The sequence below is a fragment of the Stigmatopora argus genome, chromosome 14, assembly GCF_051989625.1.
Source record: "Stigmatopora argus isolate UIUO_Sarg chromosome 14, RoL_Sarg_1.0, whole genome shotgun sequence".
In the NCBI taxonomy this organism is placed as follows: domain Eukaryota; kingdom Metazoa; phylum Chordata; class Actinopteri; order Syngnathiformes; family Syngnathidae; genus Stigmatopora; species Stigmatopora argus.
The window spans coordinates 13,475,140-13,492,969 of NC_135400.1; the positions used below are offsets into that span (position 1 = coordinate 13,475,140).

Genomic DNA, 17,830 nt, shown 5'->3' on the forward strand with positions numbered 1-17,830 from the left:
CGCGAGCCGCCGAGCCACGTCCTGAACGGAAGCACTTTGGCCCCTCCCGGCTGGCTGCTGGGCCCCTTCATCCAGTCCTTCAAATCCAAGATGGCCAGCTTCACCGACATAGTCATGAGTCCCGCTAAGATCTTCAAGGGCAAAAATCTACCCGTTCCCGGACATGAACCAGATGAGACGGACGGGTCTTCGGAAACCGAACGGGAGCCTCGGGAAAATGGCGACGGGGAAGAAAATCCTATTCTGTGCACCCAGGTTCTCCAACCTAGGAGCAGCTCTCCTCATTCTCAGACATTACATAATCCTCTGCCTGAAGAAGTCCAAGTGTCATCAAGCCAGGAGGTGCAACATTTACAAAACCCCTCCTTAAGTATTGACAACGTTATTATGGAGACAGAAGTGCCAACGCTGCTAACAACCATGCCCGGCGTGGATAGTCACCCGCCATTGTACTCCTTCAATGTGCAGCTGGAATGTTTTCCTCACGCGTCTCACGGCGCTAGCGCTCTTCAAACCGACCACGTCGACAGCGTTCGCCTTCAGCCTGCGTCCAGTTCAGTACGATCCAAAAGGACGGCGAGCGCCAAAGTCCGCGTGGAGAGGAAAAGATTAAAATCGGACAGCGATGTCGCTAATCCCGTAGCCCGAGAAAAGAAAGCAGCGTCTGCGCTCACGGGCGGGCAAAACGCTCGGCGACCTGCCGCGAAATGTCGCAGCGTCAAGAGGGACGCAAAAAGCGAGCCAAAAAATGAGACTGAGAAGAAAACCTCTTCCGTCCACCCGCCGACGGTCGCTCAGGGTGACGGCGCCCCCGACGTTGGGTGCGCGAGACCCCCAAAGAAGTCCAAGAAGGCTTGCCGAGACGGGAATAACACTGAAGCCAAACTTCAAAAGTCCTCAGAACCACTTTATTTTGAAATGTCTCCCTTCGAAGGGAATCCGTCCCAATGTGCCGAGCCGTACCAAAGAAGCGATCCGGGTTCCAGTGCCTCCAGTTTACTCCACGGTAGGGTTCCCCGCTTTAGTTGGCCCCCCGTGCCCGACGGGACCACCTCGACCCCCGCGGAGGATCTCCCGGGCCGAGGCGTTTGGGCCTCGCGCCTGTCGCGCAGCTCTTCGTGCCCGGAGATCCCCTCGCTCTTTTCCCCGCTCGCTCGCCAGTCGCCGCCCGCGTCCGTCCCGGTGTGGCTTCGCGGAGACTCGCACCGCGCCCGCCGTCACACGGTGAGCGGGATGGAGGTGGAGAGAGAGATCGCCCCGCCGTGCCTGCGCAAGGAGGTGTACCCGGCACGTCGCTCCTTCCCGTGCGACGGGCCCAACCCGTCGTCCACCCTGGGGCCCGCCTCTTCGCTGTCGGCGCTAGTTTCCTGCTTCCTGTCCAGCCCGCTGGCTTTTTTGTCCAAGAAAGATGAGGGCAGAGTGGCAACTGCCGGCTCTTCCGCTGCGCCTCTCACAAGAACAGAAATTCCCGTCGGAGTCCCGGATGCCTGCACCAGGTCAGCATTTTTCTTGGCTTTTCCCCACATGGGGATAAATAAGTTAAGTATTATTATTACTACCAATAGTAGGCGGAGCCTGTTTTCGGCAAGCCAACATTCCGTACGTTGGTGTTCAACGATAACTCCAAAATGAAAAAAAAATGGATTTCAAACTCAGGATATCATTTTCTTTTTTGACCTTTGACCTTAACTTTTGTCATGTCCTTTCCTATTACAAACATAGTTTGTTAAACCCCTTAATTCGTTCTTGGGTTATCCGTAACACAAAATGACCAAACCCTGGGAACACACAGGCAACCTTCCTACTTAATGTACTTCAATTATTTTTAATTGAACTCAGTGACTGCGATAGATGTCCAATCCATTTGGAGTGGGCCGGTTGGCAGCCATTGCTGCCAGTCCCTCACTGTCTAAAAATAGATTGAATGTCTATGATGCTAAAACATGATCATTAATGGCAAAATCTCCCCCTCAAAAAATCAATTGATGCTTCAATATGGGCGTTCCCCGACAGAACGAGTCAGTTGGGGGGCGAGCTCGACGGAAACACGCGTGGCGAAGATGACGACGAGGACGCCGTTTCGTCCGGTGGGGAGTTTGACAAAGCGGCAGCGGCGGCGGAGCTGCGAGAGGAAAAATCTCTCTCCGACTCAGAGCTGAAGGTGGGTGCAGCGGCGCCGTTTCCGCGGCAGCTAGGCTAACGGACACGCTGGCGTCGCAGAGCTCGCAGAAACACGAGCGAGGTGGCAAGGTGTCGTCCATTCGCATCCGGAGGAAGCTCCCTAAACCTCAGAACAACCTGACCCCCATGGGCCTCCCCAAAGCCGTCAGGTGGGTGCGGACGCACGGGGGTGCCGTCGACCATGTCGTTCTTTGGTTTCATTTGATTTTTCTCTCCTACTTTTTAAACAGGTTAAAGAAGAAGCAGTTCAGCTTGGAGGAAATTTACACCAACAAAAACTTTAGCACACCCCCAGAGAGGTGAGATCAAATGCAATTGGCAAGGACATGCATGCGTCCAATCCTTTTGGCCTAGGAGGAGTGGCAGAGAATGAGGCTGTGTTAGACTAGACATCCATTCTATTTTTACTGGGAGCATTGATCTAATGATTTCTGCCAATTCTTCTTCTCCAAATGGATCAGAGGCCAATTGTCAAAATTTTCTTAATTGGAATGAGTTCAAAATCCAAATTTTTACGGCAATTTATTCATTCATTTATCACTTAGTCACTAAGTGATAAATGAATGAATAAAAAAATTGAGTTTTTTTTTTAAATTTTCTTCAACTTCAAATTCGTTCATTTCTTTTAATAAAATATTACATTAAAATAGTCTTTATACAATTCAATTTAAAAAAGGCACAATAAAGGTATTTTCCCATTTTTTTAATCAAACATAAAAACAAAGAAGACTAACGTGAAACACGACTTAAAAGTGCGAATAGGCGAGAAATCACTATTGGCCTTTTCAATAAATTCCCGCTGTCAGTCTTTCTATTGGCTTAAGCACAGGTGTCAAAGTGGCGGCCCGGGGGCCAAATCTGGCCCGCTGCATCATTTTGTGCGGCCCTAGAAAGTAAATCATGAGTGCCGACTTTCTGTTTTAGAATCAAATTCAAATGATTATAGATGTCCATTACATTTCCTGATTTTCCCCTTTTTAAAAACAATCACTGGAATTTTTTTAATCCATTTTTTTCGTTTTTTGTAAAATCTAAAAATAAATATACAAATATTTTCCGTTTTCCACTTTAAAAAATATTTTGTTCCCATTTGAAATAAAAAAAAACATGATTAAAAGACATTTTCCATTACTAAGAAAAAAAACATCAAATAAACATTGCTTTAGATCTCTAAAAACTGACTATTTAGGGCTTTTGATCCAGTTCTTTTAATCCATTTTTAAAAAATCAAAAAAATCTAGATATTAGATCTAAAAATGGTCCGGCCCACATGAAATGGAGTTGACGTTAATGCGACCCGCGAACCAACCCGAGTTTGACACGCTTGGGCTAAAGGTTTTGTCTCGTAGCGGCGCTGAAATGTGGATTCTTTTGTGCCTCAGACGACTGGAGACCATCTTAGAGTTGCCGCTCAACCGCCGCGACGGCGCCGAGTCCTTCTTCGGCCAGCGCCGCCTCAAGCGCTCCCTGGTCTTCCCCGAAACGGGCGCCGTCCGGAAGCCCAAGAAGGTAGTGGGCGGCGGAGGAAAGGCGGGGATGGTGTCGTCCCGCCCCCGGCGGGTGCGCTTCGCCAAGGGCGGCGTCGGAACCGCCGCGTCCGTCCCGCCGCCGCCCGACCCTGACGCGCTCCTGTGCGCCAAGCTGAAGCAGCTGGACTTGTGGCTCGCCGGCGACCAGGCGGACGCCGCCGCGAGTTAACTTTGTGCTTTTCTCAAACGCGTTGCCTTGGCGCTCGTAGTTCGCCCGCCACGGCGACCGACGAACGCCCTCGTACAACGGTAACGGCAGCTCTTATTTATTGCTACTTAATGGCGTGGCGCTCTTATTATTGTGTGCGTGTCGTCGTTGAATCAGGTGGCCTTAAACCTATTGTTAGTATTCGCTTTGTATCCAAAAGTTGTTTATATTATTTTTTATTTCTTCACTCTGTATAAAAAGCACAAAAAGCATCAATAAAGTAAGAAGGCAATAATGTGTTTTTTTTTTTTTAAACCATGGTGGCTAAGTTATGTTTTCTACAGTATTTGGTATTGTATTTTTCATGTAGTTTTGTGTATTTGGTTTTTATACATGTGGATTTGCAAGCGCTGGGAAATAAATATCAGCTTGTAAACGTGGAAGTGGAGTTTGTTTCCTTTGCCGCCGCCGGCTCAGTCTTTCAACGTGATCAAGTAGGAGATGAGCGCCATCAGTGCCGGCGCCAGGGCCAAAAGGGCGAGCCAAAGGAGGATGGCGATGATGGCCAGTCTTTTGGACCGTTGGGAAAACCGTGACGACTCCTCTGCGTCCGACTCCTTTTCTGCCTGTTGGGGAAAGACAAAACATCCCAACACAGTCAGGATGAGGCTCAAATGCTTCAGAGTGAACAGGAAGTGACGTCAGAGCGCTCATAATTGAACACAAAGTGACCTTGACATACCCCAAAGCAGGGGTGTCAAACTCATTTTTTGTCGCGGGCCACATGGTAGTTTCGATTACATCCGGAGGGCCGTTATGTCTTCCAACTAGGCTGCCAAAATTAATCAATTAATAAATTGACCGCTTTCTCGATCGTGCTAATCGATAGATCATTTTTGGACACTCAAATTAGTACATTTTTTTGCAATTATTGATTTAAAATGAGGAAACAGGAAATAATCTACAATCTTCATTTGAATTTCATCATAAAACAGACAGTTGGCACTCATCATTTACTTTCTCGGGCCACACAAAATGATGAAGTGGGCCAGATTTGGCCCACGGGCCGCCACTTTGACACCTGTGCCCTAAAGCAATAGGAAGTAACCAACGTTCCCTCTAAGCTGTGCAATTGTACACTCGGCACACAAGAAAAGCGATCCAGCGCAGTGAACGCGCTGCAAATTAATTAAATATATAAATAAAAAATTCTGTGTCATTTTGCTTTCATTCAGCGACAGGTGTCAAGCCAATCATTGGAGACGGTGCTATCATGCTACGCAGCCAAACATTGGCTATGACGTAATCATCCTGCGCAGCCAATCACAGCAGTGCTTGCGCATGTGGCTAGAGGCTTCACCGTGCTAAAGTGAATGGATGCGTGGACTCACCAAACCAGAGTAAAAATAAACCTACTATGTATCTTTTAAGTTGGAATGGCTGTGCAAATAGGATGAACAAGTGGTCAAACTTAAGGACAGATTTTGTTTTTCGAGTGAAAAAGGTCTGTTTTTGCAAAACATGCAGCGACGCTAAGCTAAAGTTGTGAGTGGCTTTCCCCATTGAAAAATATGAACTGCCTCAAGCGACAAGTAAGAAGGACAGATGTGGATAAAAAGGTAAAATTTAAGTCAGATTTGTGCAAATTCTAGTGCCATTTGTTAAGATGTTTTATGTATGGATATTAATTACTAAATGCTATGGCCAGCTAATTTATGGGTAGCATACCTGTCAACCTCTGCCGATAACTGCCCTTATAAATGATTATGATTCCCCTTACAAACCCCCCAAAAACCTTACAAACACCGTACGAGTCGTACGGTGTTTGTAAGGTTTTTTGGGGGTTTGTAAGGGGAATCAATCATTTATAAGGGCAGTTATCGGCAGAGGTTGACAGGTATGGGGTAGTAAAAATACACCTGCTGATGGCAGCTGTGATACTGGTGCACTTCTGATGCTACTCGGATGGTCCTTCAATGTCCTGAGGGAGGGTGTTTGTATGCCCAGATTTATGTAAAACTAGAGGGAACATTGTTTGACATACTCCTAAAGCAATAGGAAGTAACCCAGTATCAACGGGAAGTGACCAAAATGCCCCCAAAATCAACAGGATGTCCCAAAATAAACAGGAATAGGCTTGGCGGGGGGTGTTTCATTATTCTCTTCATAAAACGTACCTTGACCGAGTTGATGAGCGCCATGATTCCGAAGCAGGAGATGCCACAGATGATGCTGCCGATGGCCAGCTTCCGGTGATGATGGTCTTGGCAGCAGGCGGTCGCAACGCAACCATTTTTCTTCGCCGCCTGGGTTTTGTGCGTTTCCGCCGAGCCTGGCGTGGTGTTCAACGGTGTGTCTTCGTCTACTTTAATGGTAGTGTCAGGTGAGTGGGACATCTTTGAGCAGAAAATAAAGACATTGACATATGTTTAGTGTTTCTAAATCAAAAACAGATATGAACATACATTCGGTCCGTTTATTAGTGGTGTCCCCATTTGCAGTTAGGAAAAAAGCCTTACTATACGTGGTCATTTTTATGGAAAAAAAGCCTTACTATACATGGTCATTATTTATGGATAAAAAAGCCTTACTATACGTTGTCATTTTTGATATAAAAAAGCCTTATGTCGCTTTTTAAGAAAAAAAAAGCCTTACTATATTATGTCGTTTTTTTAAATCAAAAAAGCCTTACCATACTATGTCATTTTTTAAGAAAAAAAGCTTTACTATACTAAGTCATTTTTTAAGAAAAAAGTCTTTCTATACTGTGTCGTTTTTTAAGAAAAAAAGCCTTACTATACTATGTCGTTTTTTAAGAAAAAAAAGCCTTACTATACTATGTCGTTTTTTAAGAAAAAAAGCCTTACTATACAATGTCGTTTTTTAAATCAAAAAAGCCTTACTATACTATGTCATTTTTTAAGAAAAAATGCCTTACTATACTATGCCGTTTTTTTTAAGAAAAAAGCCTTACTATACTATACCGTTTTTTAAAGAAAAAAGCCTTACAATACTATATCGTTTTTTTTAAAGAAAAAAGCCTTACTATACTATGTCATTTTTAAAAGAAATACTATGTCGTTTTTTTAAAGAAAAAAGCCTTACTATACTATGTCGTTTTTAAAAGAAATACTATGTCGTTTTTTTAAAGAAAAAAAGCCTTACTATACTATGTCGTTTTTTTAAAAGAAAAAAGCCTTACTATACATGGCCAGGCAGACATTGCTGCTTCTCCTGCCACATTTTATTTGACCTGCCTCGACACGTTCAGCTTGCTTCAGTTCTGATGAAGTGGAGTGCTGCAATTCGCTTTATTTCCCACAGTTGGCTTGAACAAAACGAAAGCAAAAATCTTGACAAAGCTGTTGATTTTATTGTTTTAATTTTTCCCCCCTGCTGCCCTAAGCGATAGTCTAACATACAGAAATCTGCCTTCAGGAATAGTTGGAAGGGTCTGTCTATAAACCTTAATATTTAATGAATACATTAAAGTTGTCATTTTTCTTAAATGTTGTCTTTAGGGCCGTTCCGTAATCAAAAATGTATGGCCATGGATCTCTGTTTGACTGATGTATTGAGTGCGTTCAATAGCAAAGCAAGAATGTGGTCAGGCCAGTTGAGGTTGTGTTCGAAAGGCTATTTTTCCCACGAAGAACATGACAACAAATCCACAATCAAAGTGCTTTCCTCGTGTGTAATAGCACACGGGCCTTGTTAATCATTTGTCTTTCGTGCCCTTTTTCTCACCCAGAACGGTCAAGACTATTCTAAAAAGCTTCCTTAGCGCCGTACTTACTTTGACTCCCTCGTGTCGTCTTATTTCCTGGCTTCGATGAGTCGTTGTCAGCTCTGCGGGCCTCCGCTGTTGATCATGCCACCGAGAAGTCCAATGTAGACTTGAAGTGGCGCAACTTGACTGAAACTGTGTGAAAGCGCCACGCCTATTTGCTTTTCGAGCTTCTTTCGCCTTCCAACACACCCACTCAGGCACGCACACACGTGCATCTTTCTCTTGTCCATTGGTTTTACTCTTTGGGCCCAGAGGAAGGAAGGAAGGAAGGAAGGAAGGAAGCGCGACAGAAGGGTGTCGTGGATTAAAATGACAACGCGGCCCGAATCGCATTCCTGTCGACTCTCATAAAATAGACAGAACTCTTTATTATTAACTGTTGATTTGTTTATGAATGCCCAAACCATTTGAATTCAAAAGGATTGGGCTTCTATGGAGGTGTAGTAGTAGTTGTTGTTGTTGTGTAATAGTAGTAGTAGTAGTTGTGTAGTAGTAGTTGTTGTGTAGTAGTAGTAGTAGTAGTAGTTGTTGTTGTGTAGTAGTAGTAGTTGTTGTTGTGTAGTAGTAGTTGTTGTGTAGTAGTAGTTGTTGTTGTTGTTGTTGTGTAGTAGTAGTAGTAGTAGTAGTGGTTGTTGTGTAGTAGTAGTGGTTGTTGTTGTGTAGTAGTAGTAGTAGTGGTTGTTGTTGTGTAGTAGTAGTAGTAGTGGTTGTTGTTGTGTAGTAGTAGTAGTAGTGGTTGTTGTTGTGTAGTAGTAGTAGTAGTGGTTGTTGTTGTGTTGTAGTAGTAGTAGTGGTTGTTGTTGTGTAGTAGTAGTGGTTGTTGTTGTGTAGTAGTAGTAGTAGTAGTAGTAGTGGTTGTTGTTGTGTAGTAGTAGTAGTAGTAGTAGTAGTAGTAGTAGTAGTAGTGGTTGTTGTATAGTAGTAGTAGTAGTAGTGGTTGTTGTTGTGTAGTAGTAGTAGTAGTAGTGGTTGTTGTTGTGTAGTAGTAGTAGTAGTGGTTGTTGTTGTTGTTGTATAGTAGTAGTAGTAGTGGTTGTTGTTGATGTTGTGTAGTAGTAGTAGTGGTTGTCGTTGTGTAGTAGTGGTTGTTGTTGTTGTGTAGTAGTAGCAGTGGTTGTGTAGTAGTAGTGGTTGTTGTTGTTGTGTAGTAGTATCAGTGGTTGTGTAGTAGTAGTGGTTGTTTTGTAGTAGTAGTAGTGGTTGTTGTGTAGGCACACTATTGAGAAAAGGTCTTTTAGTTGCACCTTATAGTGCAGAAAATGCACAAAAGTTATATTTTGATGTACAGAAACATAAAACATCATTTCAGGTTTATAAATATTTATTTAAAAAGTAACCATAGTATATTCCCTTTTGAAGAACAAACAGTCGGCTGTTGGCTTTCTCCGATGATTAGCTTGAGCATTTGGAGAGTTTTAGCACCCAAGCAAGACAAATATGCCATGAAATTGATTTCTTTTGTCCAATTTAGCCATTAATCAGGGGGATTTTATTGCAAAAAAATACAATAGAATATGAGATGAAGTTGATGACAACATTGGTTGTTTTGTTGTTTTGCAACAGCAAAATCCATTCATTCTTTACTACAAGTGATGTGAACAGCAGTCATCTAGAAAGATTACTTTTGTCTAAAGCAGGGGTCCCCAAACTTTTTCCTGTCGGGCCACATAACGTATAGTAAGGCTTTTTTCCCTAAAAAATACGACATAATATAGTAAGGCTTTTTTTCCAAAAAAAAACGACATAGTATAGTAAGGCTTTTTTTCCCTAAAAACGACATAGTATAGTAAGGTTTTTTCCCTAAAAATGACATGATATATTAAGGGTTTTTTTTTCTTAAAAAATGACATAGTATAGTAATGCTTTTTTTCCCTAAAAAACAACATAGTATAGTAAGGCTTTTTTTCTTAAAAAACGACATAGTATAGTAAGGCTTTTTTCCCTAAAAAAAACGAAAGTATAGTAAGGCTTTTAAAAAAAATGACCATGTATAGTAAGCCTCATCTCATTTTCTGAACTGCTTTATCCTCATTAGGGTAGCGGGGGATGCTGGAGCCAATCCCATTTGTCTCCAGGCCAGAGGCGGGGGACATCCTGAATCGGTGGCCAGACGATCTTAGGGTACAAGGAGACGGACAACCACGCACTGTATAGTAAGTCTTTTTTCCTTAAAAACGACATGGTATAGTAAGGCTTTTTTTCCCTAAAAAACGACATAGTATAGTAAGGCTTTTTTTCCTAAAAAACGACATAGAATAGTAAGGGTTTTTTTTCTCAAAAAACGACATAGTATACAAAGGGTTTTTTCCCTAAAAAACGACATAGTATAGTAAGGCTTTTTTTTCTTAAAAAACGACATAGTATACAAAGGGTCTTTTCCCTAAAAAACGACATAGTATAGTAAGGCTTTTTTCTTAAAAAACGACATAGTATACAAAGGGTTTTTTTCCTAAAAAACGACATGGTATAGTAAGGCTTTTTTTCCCTAAAAAACGACATAGTATAGTAAGGTTTTTTTCCCTAAAAAAACGACATAGTATAGTAAGGGTTTTTTTTCTCAAAAAACGACATAGTATACAAAGGGTTTTTTCCCTAAAAAACGACATAGTATGGTAAGGCTTTTTTTCAAAAAAAAACGACATGGTATAGTAAGCCTTTTTTTCCTAAAAAAAAAACCAGCATAGTATAGTAAGGTTTTTTTCCCTAAAAAACGACATAGTATAGTAAGGCTTTTTTTCTTTAAAAAAAACGACATAGTATAGTAAGGCTTTTTCCCCCCCCAAAAAACAGCATAGTATAGTAAGGCTTTTTTTCCCTAAAAAAACGACATAATATAGTAAGGCTTTTTTTCCTAAAAAAACGACATAGTATAGTAAGGCTTTTAAAAAAAAAAGACCATGTATAGTAAGCCTCATCTCATTTTCTGAACTGCTTTATCCTCATTAGGGTAGCGGGGGATGCTGGAGCCAATCCCATTTGTCTCCACGCCAGAGGCGGGGGACATCCTGAATCGGTGGCCAGACGATCTTAGGGTACAAGGAGACGGACAACCACGCACTGTATAGTAAGTCTTTTTTCCTTAAAAACGACATGGTATAGTAAGGCTTTTTTCCCTAAAAAACGACATAGTATAGTAAGGCTTTTTTTCCTAAAAAACGACATAGTATAGTAAGGTTTTTTTTTTCTCAAAAAACGACATAGTATACAAAGGGTTTTTTCCCTGTTGAGAAATAATTGTCTTTGTGTCATGACAGATGCATTGGACAACGTGGAAGAGGAGCGGGAGGAGAAGAACGGGTGCAGCCGACCGATCGACAAGTCAAGTCCTGCTTGCCTCACCCCGTGACAGCCGTGGGTTTGAGCTGTGTCTCCGTCATTCGGCCGACGTGGATGTGGACGAGGGCGACTGGCAGAGCAACGCCACCATGCGGTTCTTCGACAGCCGGCGGTTGTGTTGGGAATGCCAACCAATAAAAGTTTGGGGGGCTTATTTGAAATCATAGCTAATAGCCAGTGTCTTTTGTTTTTTTTAGGCCAATTCTTTTAACTAATTTTTATGTAATGTTTAAATGGAAAATTTAATTTTTAAAGTTTTTCTTAGTAAAAGGTAATGAGTCTTTTGTCGCAGGTAGGGAGAGGCACCAAGAATACGTCTGCGGGACGCGAACCGGCATCCATTCGACGGTAGGCATATGCTCTACTGTGTGTGCTAATGTAAAAATGTCTTACTAAACATGGGCATTTTTTTAAATAAAAAAGCCTTACTATATATACACGTTCGGTTTTTTGTTGTTGTTGAAAAAAAGCCTTACTATACTATGTTGTTGTTTTTTTAAGGAAAAAAGCCTTATTATACATGGTCGTTTTTTAGGAGAAAAAGCCTTACTATACATGGTCGTATTTTTAGAAAAAAAGCCTGACTATACTATGTCGTTTTTTTAAGAAAAAAGCCTTACTATAATTTGTTGTTGTTTTTTTAAAGAAAAAAGCCTTACTTGGTCGTATTTTTGATACATACGTACATTTGATTTGATTTGATATAAAGGCGTAGCATCCCATAAGACTAGGCTTTCATTTCAAACTATTCCAGAAAATGTAGGTTTTCCTAAAGAGCAAGCTTTCCACAATACTAGTGTCCTACAAGTGCAATCAGTGGATTGGCGTCAGGTGCTTCTTGCAGCCCAACCCCCGTTGCTTCAACTGAGTCCGACCGAGTCTGTGCTGGATGTTTCGGAACAAAATGCTGGCCCAACCCACAGCGGCCCTCGAGGACCCCTGTTGCAGACTCTCCAAGCCAGTCCAAGTCTTTTTCTGGACCTATTGTAAATGTTGGCCATCAAAATGCAGACTTTTGACCATTTTGACTCATTTAAGAGCACCTTTGTTGAATGATATTTGACCCATTTCATTATATGCAGCGGTGTATGATGACACTAAAGGCTTTTGATTTGATGTAAAGGCATAGCATCCCATAAAACTAAGCTTTCATTTCAAACTATTCCACAAAATGTAGGTTTTCATAAAGAGCAAAGCTTTCCACAATACTAGTGTCCTACAAGTGCAATCAGTGGATCGGCGTCAGGTGCTTCTTGCAGCCCAACCCCCGTTGCTTCAACTGAGTCCGAGTCTGTCCTGGATGTTTCGAAAAAAAAAATGCTGGCCCAACCCACAGCGGCCCTCGAGGACCCCTGTTGCAGACTCTCCAAGCCAGTCCAAGTCTTTTTCTGGACCTATTGTAAACGTTGGCCATCAAAATGCAGACTTTTGACCATTTTGACTCATTTAAGAGCACCTTTGTTGAATGATATTTTACCCATTTCATTATATGCAGCGGTGTATGATGACACTAAAGGCTTTTGATTTGATGTAAAGGCATAGCATCCCATAAAACTAAGCTTTCATTTCAAACTATTCCACAAAATGTAGGTTTTCATAAAGAGCAAAGCTTTCCACAATACTAGTGTCCTACAAGTGCAATCAGTGGATCGGCGTCAGGTGCTTCTTGCAGCCCAACCCCCGTTGCTTCAACTGAGTCCGACCGAGTCTGTGCTGGATGTTTCGAAAAAAAATGCTGGCCCAACCCACAGCGGCCCTCGAGGACCCCTGTTGCAGACTCTCCAAGCCAGTCCAAGTCTTTTTCTGGACCTATTGTAAACGTTGGCCATCAAAATGCAGACTTTTGACCATTTTGACTCATTTAAGAGCACCTTTGTTGAATGATATTTTACCCATTTCATTATATGCAGCGGTGTATGATGACACTAAAGGCTTTTCATTTGATTTAAAGGCATAGCATCCCATAAAACTAAGCTTTCATTTCAAACTATTCCACAAAATGTAGGTTTTCATAAAGAGCAAAGCTTTCCACAATACTAGTGTCCTACAAGTGCAATCAGTGGATCGGCGTCAGGTGCTTCTTGCAGCCCAACCCCCGTTGCTTCAACTGAGTCCGACCGAGTCTGTGCTGGATGTTTCGGAACAAAATGCTGGCCCAACCCACAGCGGCCCTCGAGGACCCCTGTTGCAGACTCTCCAAGCCAGTCCAAGTCTTTTTCTGGACCTATTGTAAATGTTGGCCATCAAAATGCAGACTTTTGACCATTTTGACTCATTTAAGAGCACCTTTGTTGAATGATATTTTACCCATTTCATTATATGCAGCGGTGTATGATGACACTAAAGGCTTTTGATTTGATGTAAAGGCATAGCATCCCATAAAACTAAGCTTTCATTTCAAACTATTCCACAAAATGTAGGTTTTCATAAAGAGCAAGCTTTCCACAATACTAGTGTCCTACAAGTGCAATCAGTGGATTGCCGTCAGGTGCTTCTCTTGCCCAACCCCCGTTGCTTCTACGAACCCTTTGCCCACCCCCCAGCTAATTGGTGACGGCGAGGAGGTGATCGTTACGATCCGTCCCAAAAAATGGCAAATGAAAAAGCACTATGTAAACGCTAAACGATTATCCCCCGACTTAAACCCAGCCGGGAAGAAAAATATCATGGAACATTTCAGGATGAATACTTTTAGAGTGACCTCTTCCAAAAAAAAAAAACAATCGCCTCCGCCAAGGACCTTTTTCAATTTAACTTTACGTGACAGATCTCCAATCCATACATATTGCGGACATACGGTTAAATAAATGGTCAGGGAAAAATGTATGATGACGCAGAAATTATTTTTTTTGCCTTGACGGAGACACTGGCGGCGATTGTTAAACAACTTTAAAAATGTTTCAAGGAAAAAAAAGCCTTACTATACAGTGTGTTTGTTTTCTGGGAGTTTCCACTGTTTGTAAATCCATCTGGCAGTTTTAGCCAGCGGCGATGACAGATTTTAGCTCCTGGATGCCACAAATTAGTCATAATGGTTGGACTCTAGTCATTTTCTCTTCCTAAAAATCCAAAAGTTAATATGTATTTGACTATTTGATTGCGGTTTCAAAGTAAACCATCACACACACACACACACATACACACACACACGCGCGCACAGACGCGCGCACAGACCCGCGCACACAGACGCGCGTGCGCACAGACACACGCGCGCACAGACACAGACACGCGCACAGACACAGATACGCGTGTAATGGTTTACTTTGAAACCACAGTCAAATAGTCAAGTACATATTGACTTTTGGCTTTTAAGGACGAGAATATATATATATATATATAAATGGGTTCAATAAAACTGAATACAGCAGTTTCAAAATAAACCATTACACACACACATATATATATATATATATATATATATATATATATATATATATATATATATATATGTATATATATGTATATATATATATATATATATATATATATATATATATATATATATATATATATATATATATATATATAATGGTTTATACTGTATTCAGTTTTATTGATTTGAGAATACACATCTCTTTGGTAGCTATGCAAAATAGCTCTGGTCCATCTTATGGTGCCGATATAATTCCGTTTTTCAAAATAAATCATTCATTGATTCAATAGTTTTCCGCACCGCTTTACTTCGCAGGGGTTGCAGGGATGCTGGAGCCTATCACGGCCAACTATGGCTTGCCAGCCAATCACAGGGCACTGAGACGAAAACACGCTGATTAACTTCAAATGACTTCAGGTGGTGGGGCTAGGCACACTGTATCTCAGACCTATTGCACGCCAGTCAGGTATAACAATAATTATAACATTTATTTTAATGTCTTACGAGTTAGTTGCTTGTTATAATGAACAAGTGTGCGTTTATTTTGATGTCTTACGAGTTACTTACTTGTTATAGTGAACAAGTGTGCCTTTAGTTTGAGCTGAAGATCGCCATGTTGAGCTCCGCTAAGCAAGCATGGGTTAAGGTTAAACCTCAAGCTTAAATTTTAATGTTATTTTGCTAAATTATGTATTGGGCAAGTATTCATAAGAACCGAGCGGTGTTCTTAACGCGGTGGTTATTGTTACGGGATTCCAACTGTCTTTTTTTGTGTGGAAATATCATGCTAATGAGCGATTAGCACGAGGCTAGCGCTAGCCGCGAATGGCTAATCGCTACGCTAGCAGGGAGTCCACGTAGTACTTCTAACTGTACTTTATTGTGGATGCTAAATGAGCGTTAGTTAAGCTAATGTTCATACTCCTATGATTTTGTTTGTAAAAATACACTTATTTGTCGGTGCGAATGGGCTCAAAGTTTTGGTTAATGATGTTAAATGCAAATGTGATTGATTGACACACATTGTATGGCATGCACTTGTTGTAGTGTATGTACACGATGGAATTAAGGCTATAAATGTTTGTTTAGAAAGCAGACTAAACTCTGTCCCTGTGTGGCTTTTTTAAGTTGACGGACATCTTCCTGGACAGCGGCTTGAGTTCTAAAAGGCCTGGGGCCACCTGGTCTGACTGCACCACGCCGGCCTGGCTCAGTACCTCCGGGACACTAAAGTGAAGTTCAACCTGGACGGCATGGATGGACGGACGGCATGGACGGACGGCATGGACGGACGGCATGGACGGACGGACGGACGGCATGGACGGACGGCAGGGACGGACGGCAGGGACAGACGGCAGGGACGGACGGCATGGATGGACGGCACAGACGGATGGACGGCGGATTTATGGATACTTCTTCACAGTGGAGTTTTGGACACTTTTTTTACCCATGGATTTATGGACACTTCTCCCCAGCGGAGTTTTGGACACTTTTCTCCCCAGTGGAGTTTTGGACACTTTTTGGACACTTTTCTCCCCAGTGGAGTTTTGGACACTTTTTGGACACTTTTCTCCCCAGTGGAGTTTTGGACACTTTTTTACCCGTGGACTTTTGGACACTTTTTTTACCCGTGGACTTTTGGACACTTTTTTTTACCGGTGCAGGTAAGTATTTTGGTCTTTTGAGTTTTGATTTGTGGACACTTTTCTCCCTAGTGGAGTTTTGGACACTTTTTGGACACTTTTCTCCCCAGTGGAGTTTTGGACACTTTTTGGACACTTTTTCTCCCCAGTGGAGTTTTGGACACTTTTTCTCCCCAGTGGAGTTTTGGACACTTTTTCTCCCCAGTGGAGTTTTGGACACTTTTTCTCCCCAGTGGAGTTTTGGACACTTTTTCTCCCCAGTGGAGTTTTGGACACTTTTTCTCCCCAGTGGAGTTTTGGACACTTTTTGGACACTTTTTCTCCCCAGTGGAGTTTTGGACACTTTTTCTCCCCAGTGGAGTTTTGGACACTTTTTCTCCCCAGTGGAGTTTTGGACACTTTTTCTCCCCAGTGGAGTTTTGGACACTTTTTCTCCCCAGTGGAGTTTTGGACACTTTTTCTCCCCAGTGGAGTTTTGGACACTTTTTCTCCCCAGTGGAGTTTTGGACACTTTTTCTCCCCAGTGGAGTTTTGGACACTTTTTCTCCCCAGTGGAGTTTTGGACACTTTTTCTCCCCAGTGGAGTTTTGGACACTTTTTCTCCCCAGTGGAGTTTTGGACACTTTTTTTCTCCCCAGTGGAGTTTTGGACACTTTTTTTCTCCCCAGTGGAGTTTTGGACACTTTTTTTCTCCCCAGTGGAGTTTTGGACACTTTTTTTCTCCCCGGTGGAGTTTTGGACACTTTTTTTCTCCCCGGTGGAGTTTTGGACACTTTTTTTCTCCCCGGTGGAGTTTTGGACACTTTTTTTCTCCCCGGTGGAGTTTTGGACACTTTTTTACCCGTGGATTTATGGACACTTTTTTACCGGTGGACTTTTGGACACTTTTTTACCGGTGCAGGTAAGTATTTTGGTCTTTGAGTTTTGATTTGTGGACACTTTTCTCCCTAGTGGAGTTTTGGACACTTTTCTCCCCAGTGGAGTTTTGGACACTTTTTGGACACTTTTCTCCCCAGTGGAGTTTTGGACACTTTTTGGACACTTTTTCTCCCCAGTGGAGTTTTGGACACTTTTTGGACACTTTTCTCCCCAGTGGAGTTTTGGACACTTTTTGGACACTTTTTCTCCCCAGTGGAGTTTTGGACACTTTTTTTCTCCCCAGTGGAGTTTTGGACACTTTTTCTCCCCAGTGGAGTTTTGGACACTTTTTCTCCCCAGTGGAGTTTTGGACACTTTTTTTACCCGTGGATTAATGGACACTTTTTTACCCGTGGATTTATGGACACTTTTTTACCGGTGCAGGTATGTATTTTGGTCTTTTGAGTTTTGATTTGTGGACACTTTTCTCCCTAGTGGAGTTTTGGACACTTTTTGGACACTTCTCCCCAGTGGAGTTTTGGACACTTTTTGGACACTTCTCCCCAGTGGAGTTTTGGACACTTTTTGGACACTTTTTCTCCCCGGTGGAGTTTTGGACACTTTTTGGACACTTTTTCTCCCCAGTGGAGTTTTGGACACTTTTTGGACACTTTTTCTCCCCAGTGGAGTTTTGGACACTTTTTGGACACTTTTTCTCCCCAGTGGAGTTTTGGACACTTTTTGGACACTTTTTCTCCCCAGTGGAGTTTTGGACACTTTTTGGACACTTTTTCTCCCCAGTGGAGTTTTGGACACTTTTTGGACACTTTTTCTCCCCAGTGGAGTTTTGGACACTTTTTGAACACTTTTTCTCCCCAGTGGAGTTTTGGACACTTTTTCTCCCCAGTGGAGTTTTGGACACTTTTTCTCCCCAGTGGAGTTTTGGACACTTTTTCTCCCCAGTGGAGTTTT

The 17,830-nt window shown here is 42.3% G+C and overlaps 3 protein-coding genes across 29 annotated transcripts in view; 2 read left to right on the plus strand and 1 right to left on the minus strand.

Annotated features, from left to right (window-relative positions):
• On the plus strand, window positions 1–4,301 carry prr14 (proline rich 14). Its single transcript, XM_077619195.1, has 5 exons — window positions 1–1,496; window positions 2,014–2,161; window positions 2,221–2,330; window positions 2,412–2,480; window positions 3,564–4,301. Exons 1-5 carry the CDS (start codon window positions 91–93, stop codon window positions 3,877–3,879), a joined length of 2,049 nt encoding a protein of 682 aa, XP_077475321.1. The 5' UTR covers window positions 1–90; the 3' UTR covers window positions 3,880–4,301.
• LOC144088676 (transmembrane protein 265-like) lies at window positions 2,793–7,811 on the minus strand. The gene is made up of 3 exons (XM_077619253.1): window positions 7,655–7,811; window positions 6,036–6,254; window positions 2,793–4,484 (listed from the first exon to the last, which is right to left on the minus strand). The coding sequence occupies exons 2-3, from the start codon at window positions 6,252–6,254 to the stop codon at window positions 4,332–4,334; spliced, it is 372 nt and encodes a 123-aa protein (XP_077475379.1). The 5' UTR covers window positions 7,655–7,811; the 3' UTR covers window positions 2,793–4,331.
• LOC144088672 (uncharacterized) overlaps window positions 5,173–17,830 on the plus strand; it is a 25,884-nt gene continuing 13,226 nt past the window's right edge. For 22 of the 27 annotated variants that reach the window (XM_077619224.1, XM_077619225.1, XM_077619250.1 and 19 more), the window contains exons 1-6: window positions 5,173–5,477; window positions 6,073–6,241; window positions 9,684–9,801; window positions 10,595–10,712; window positions 10,903–11,332; window positions 15,486–15,699. In XM_077619224.1, coding sequence (XP_077475350.1) covers window positions 15,615–15,699 — 85 coding nt within the window. In that variant the 5' untranslated portion in view covers window positions 5,173–5,477; window positions 6,073–6,241; window positions 9,684–9,801; ... (1 more) ...; window positions 10,903–11,332; window positions 15,486–15,614. Of the gene's footprint in view, window positions 5,478–6,072; window positions 6,242–9,683; window positions 9,802–10,594; window positions 10,713–10,902; window positions 11,333–14,640; window positions 14,824–15,485; window positions 16,125–16,276; window positions 17,829–17,830 lie in introns of those variants that run through there. The other 5 variants (XM_077619231.1, XM_077619242.1, XM_077619222.1 and 2 more) reach the window with 4 other exon arrangements.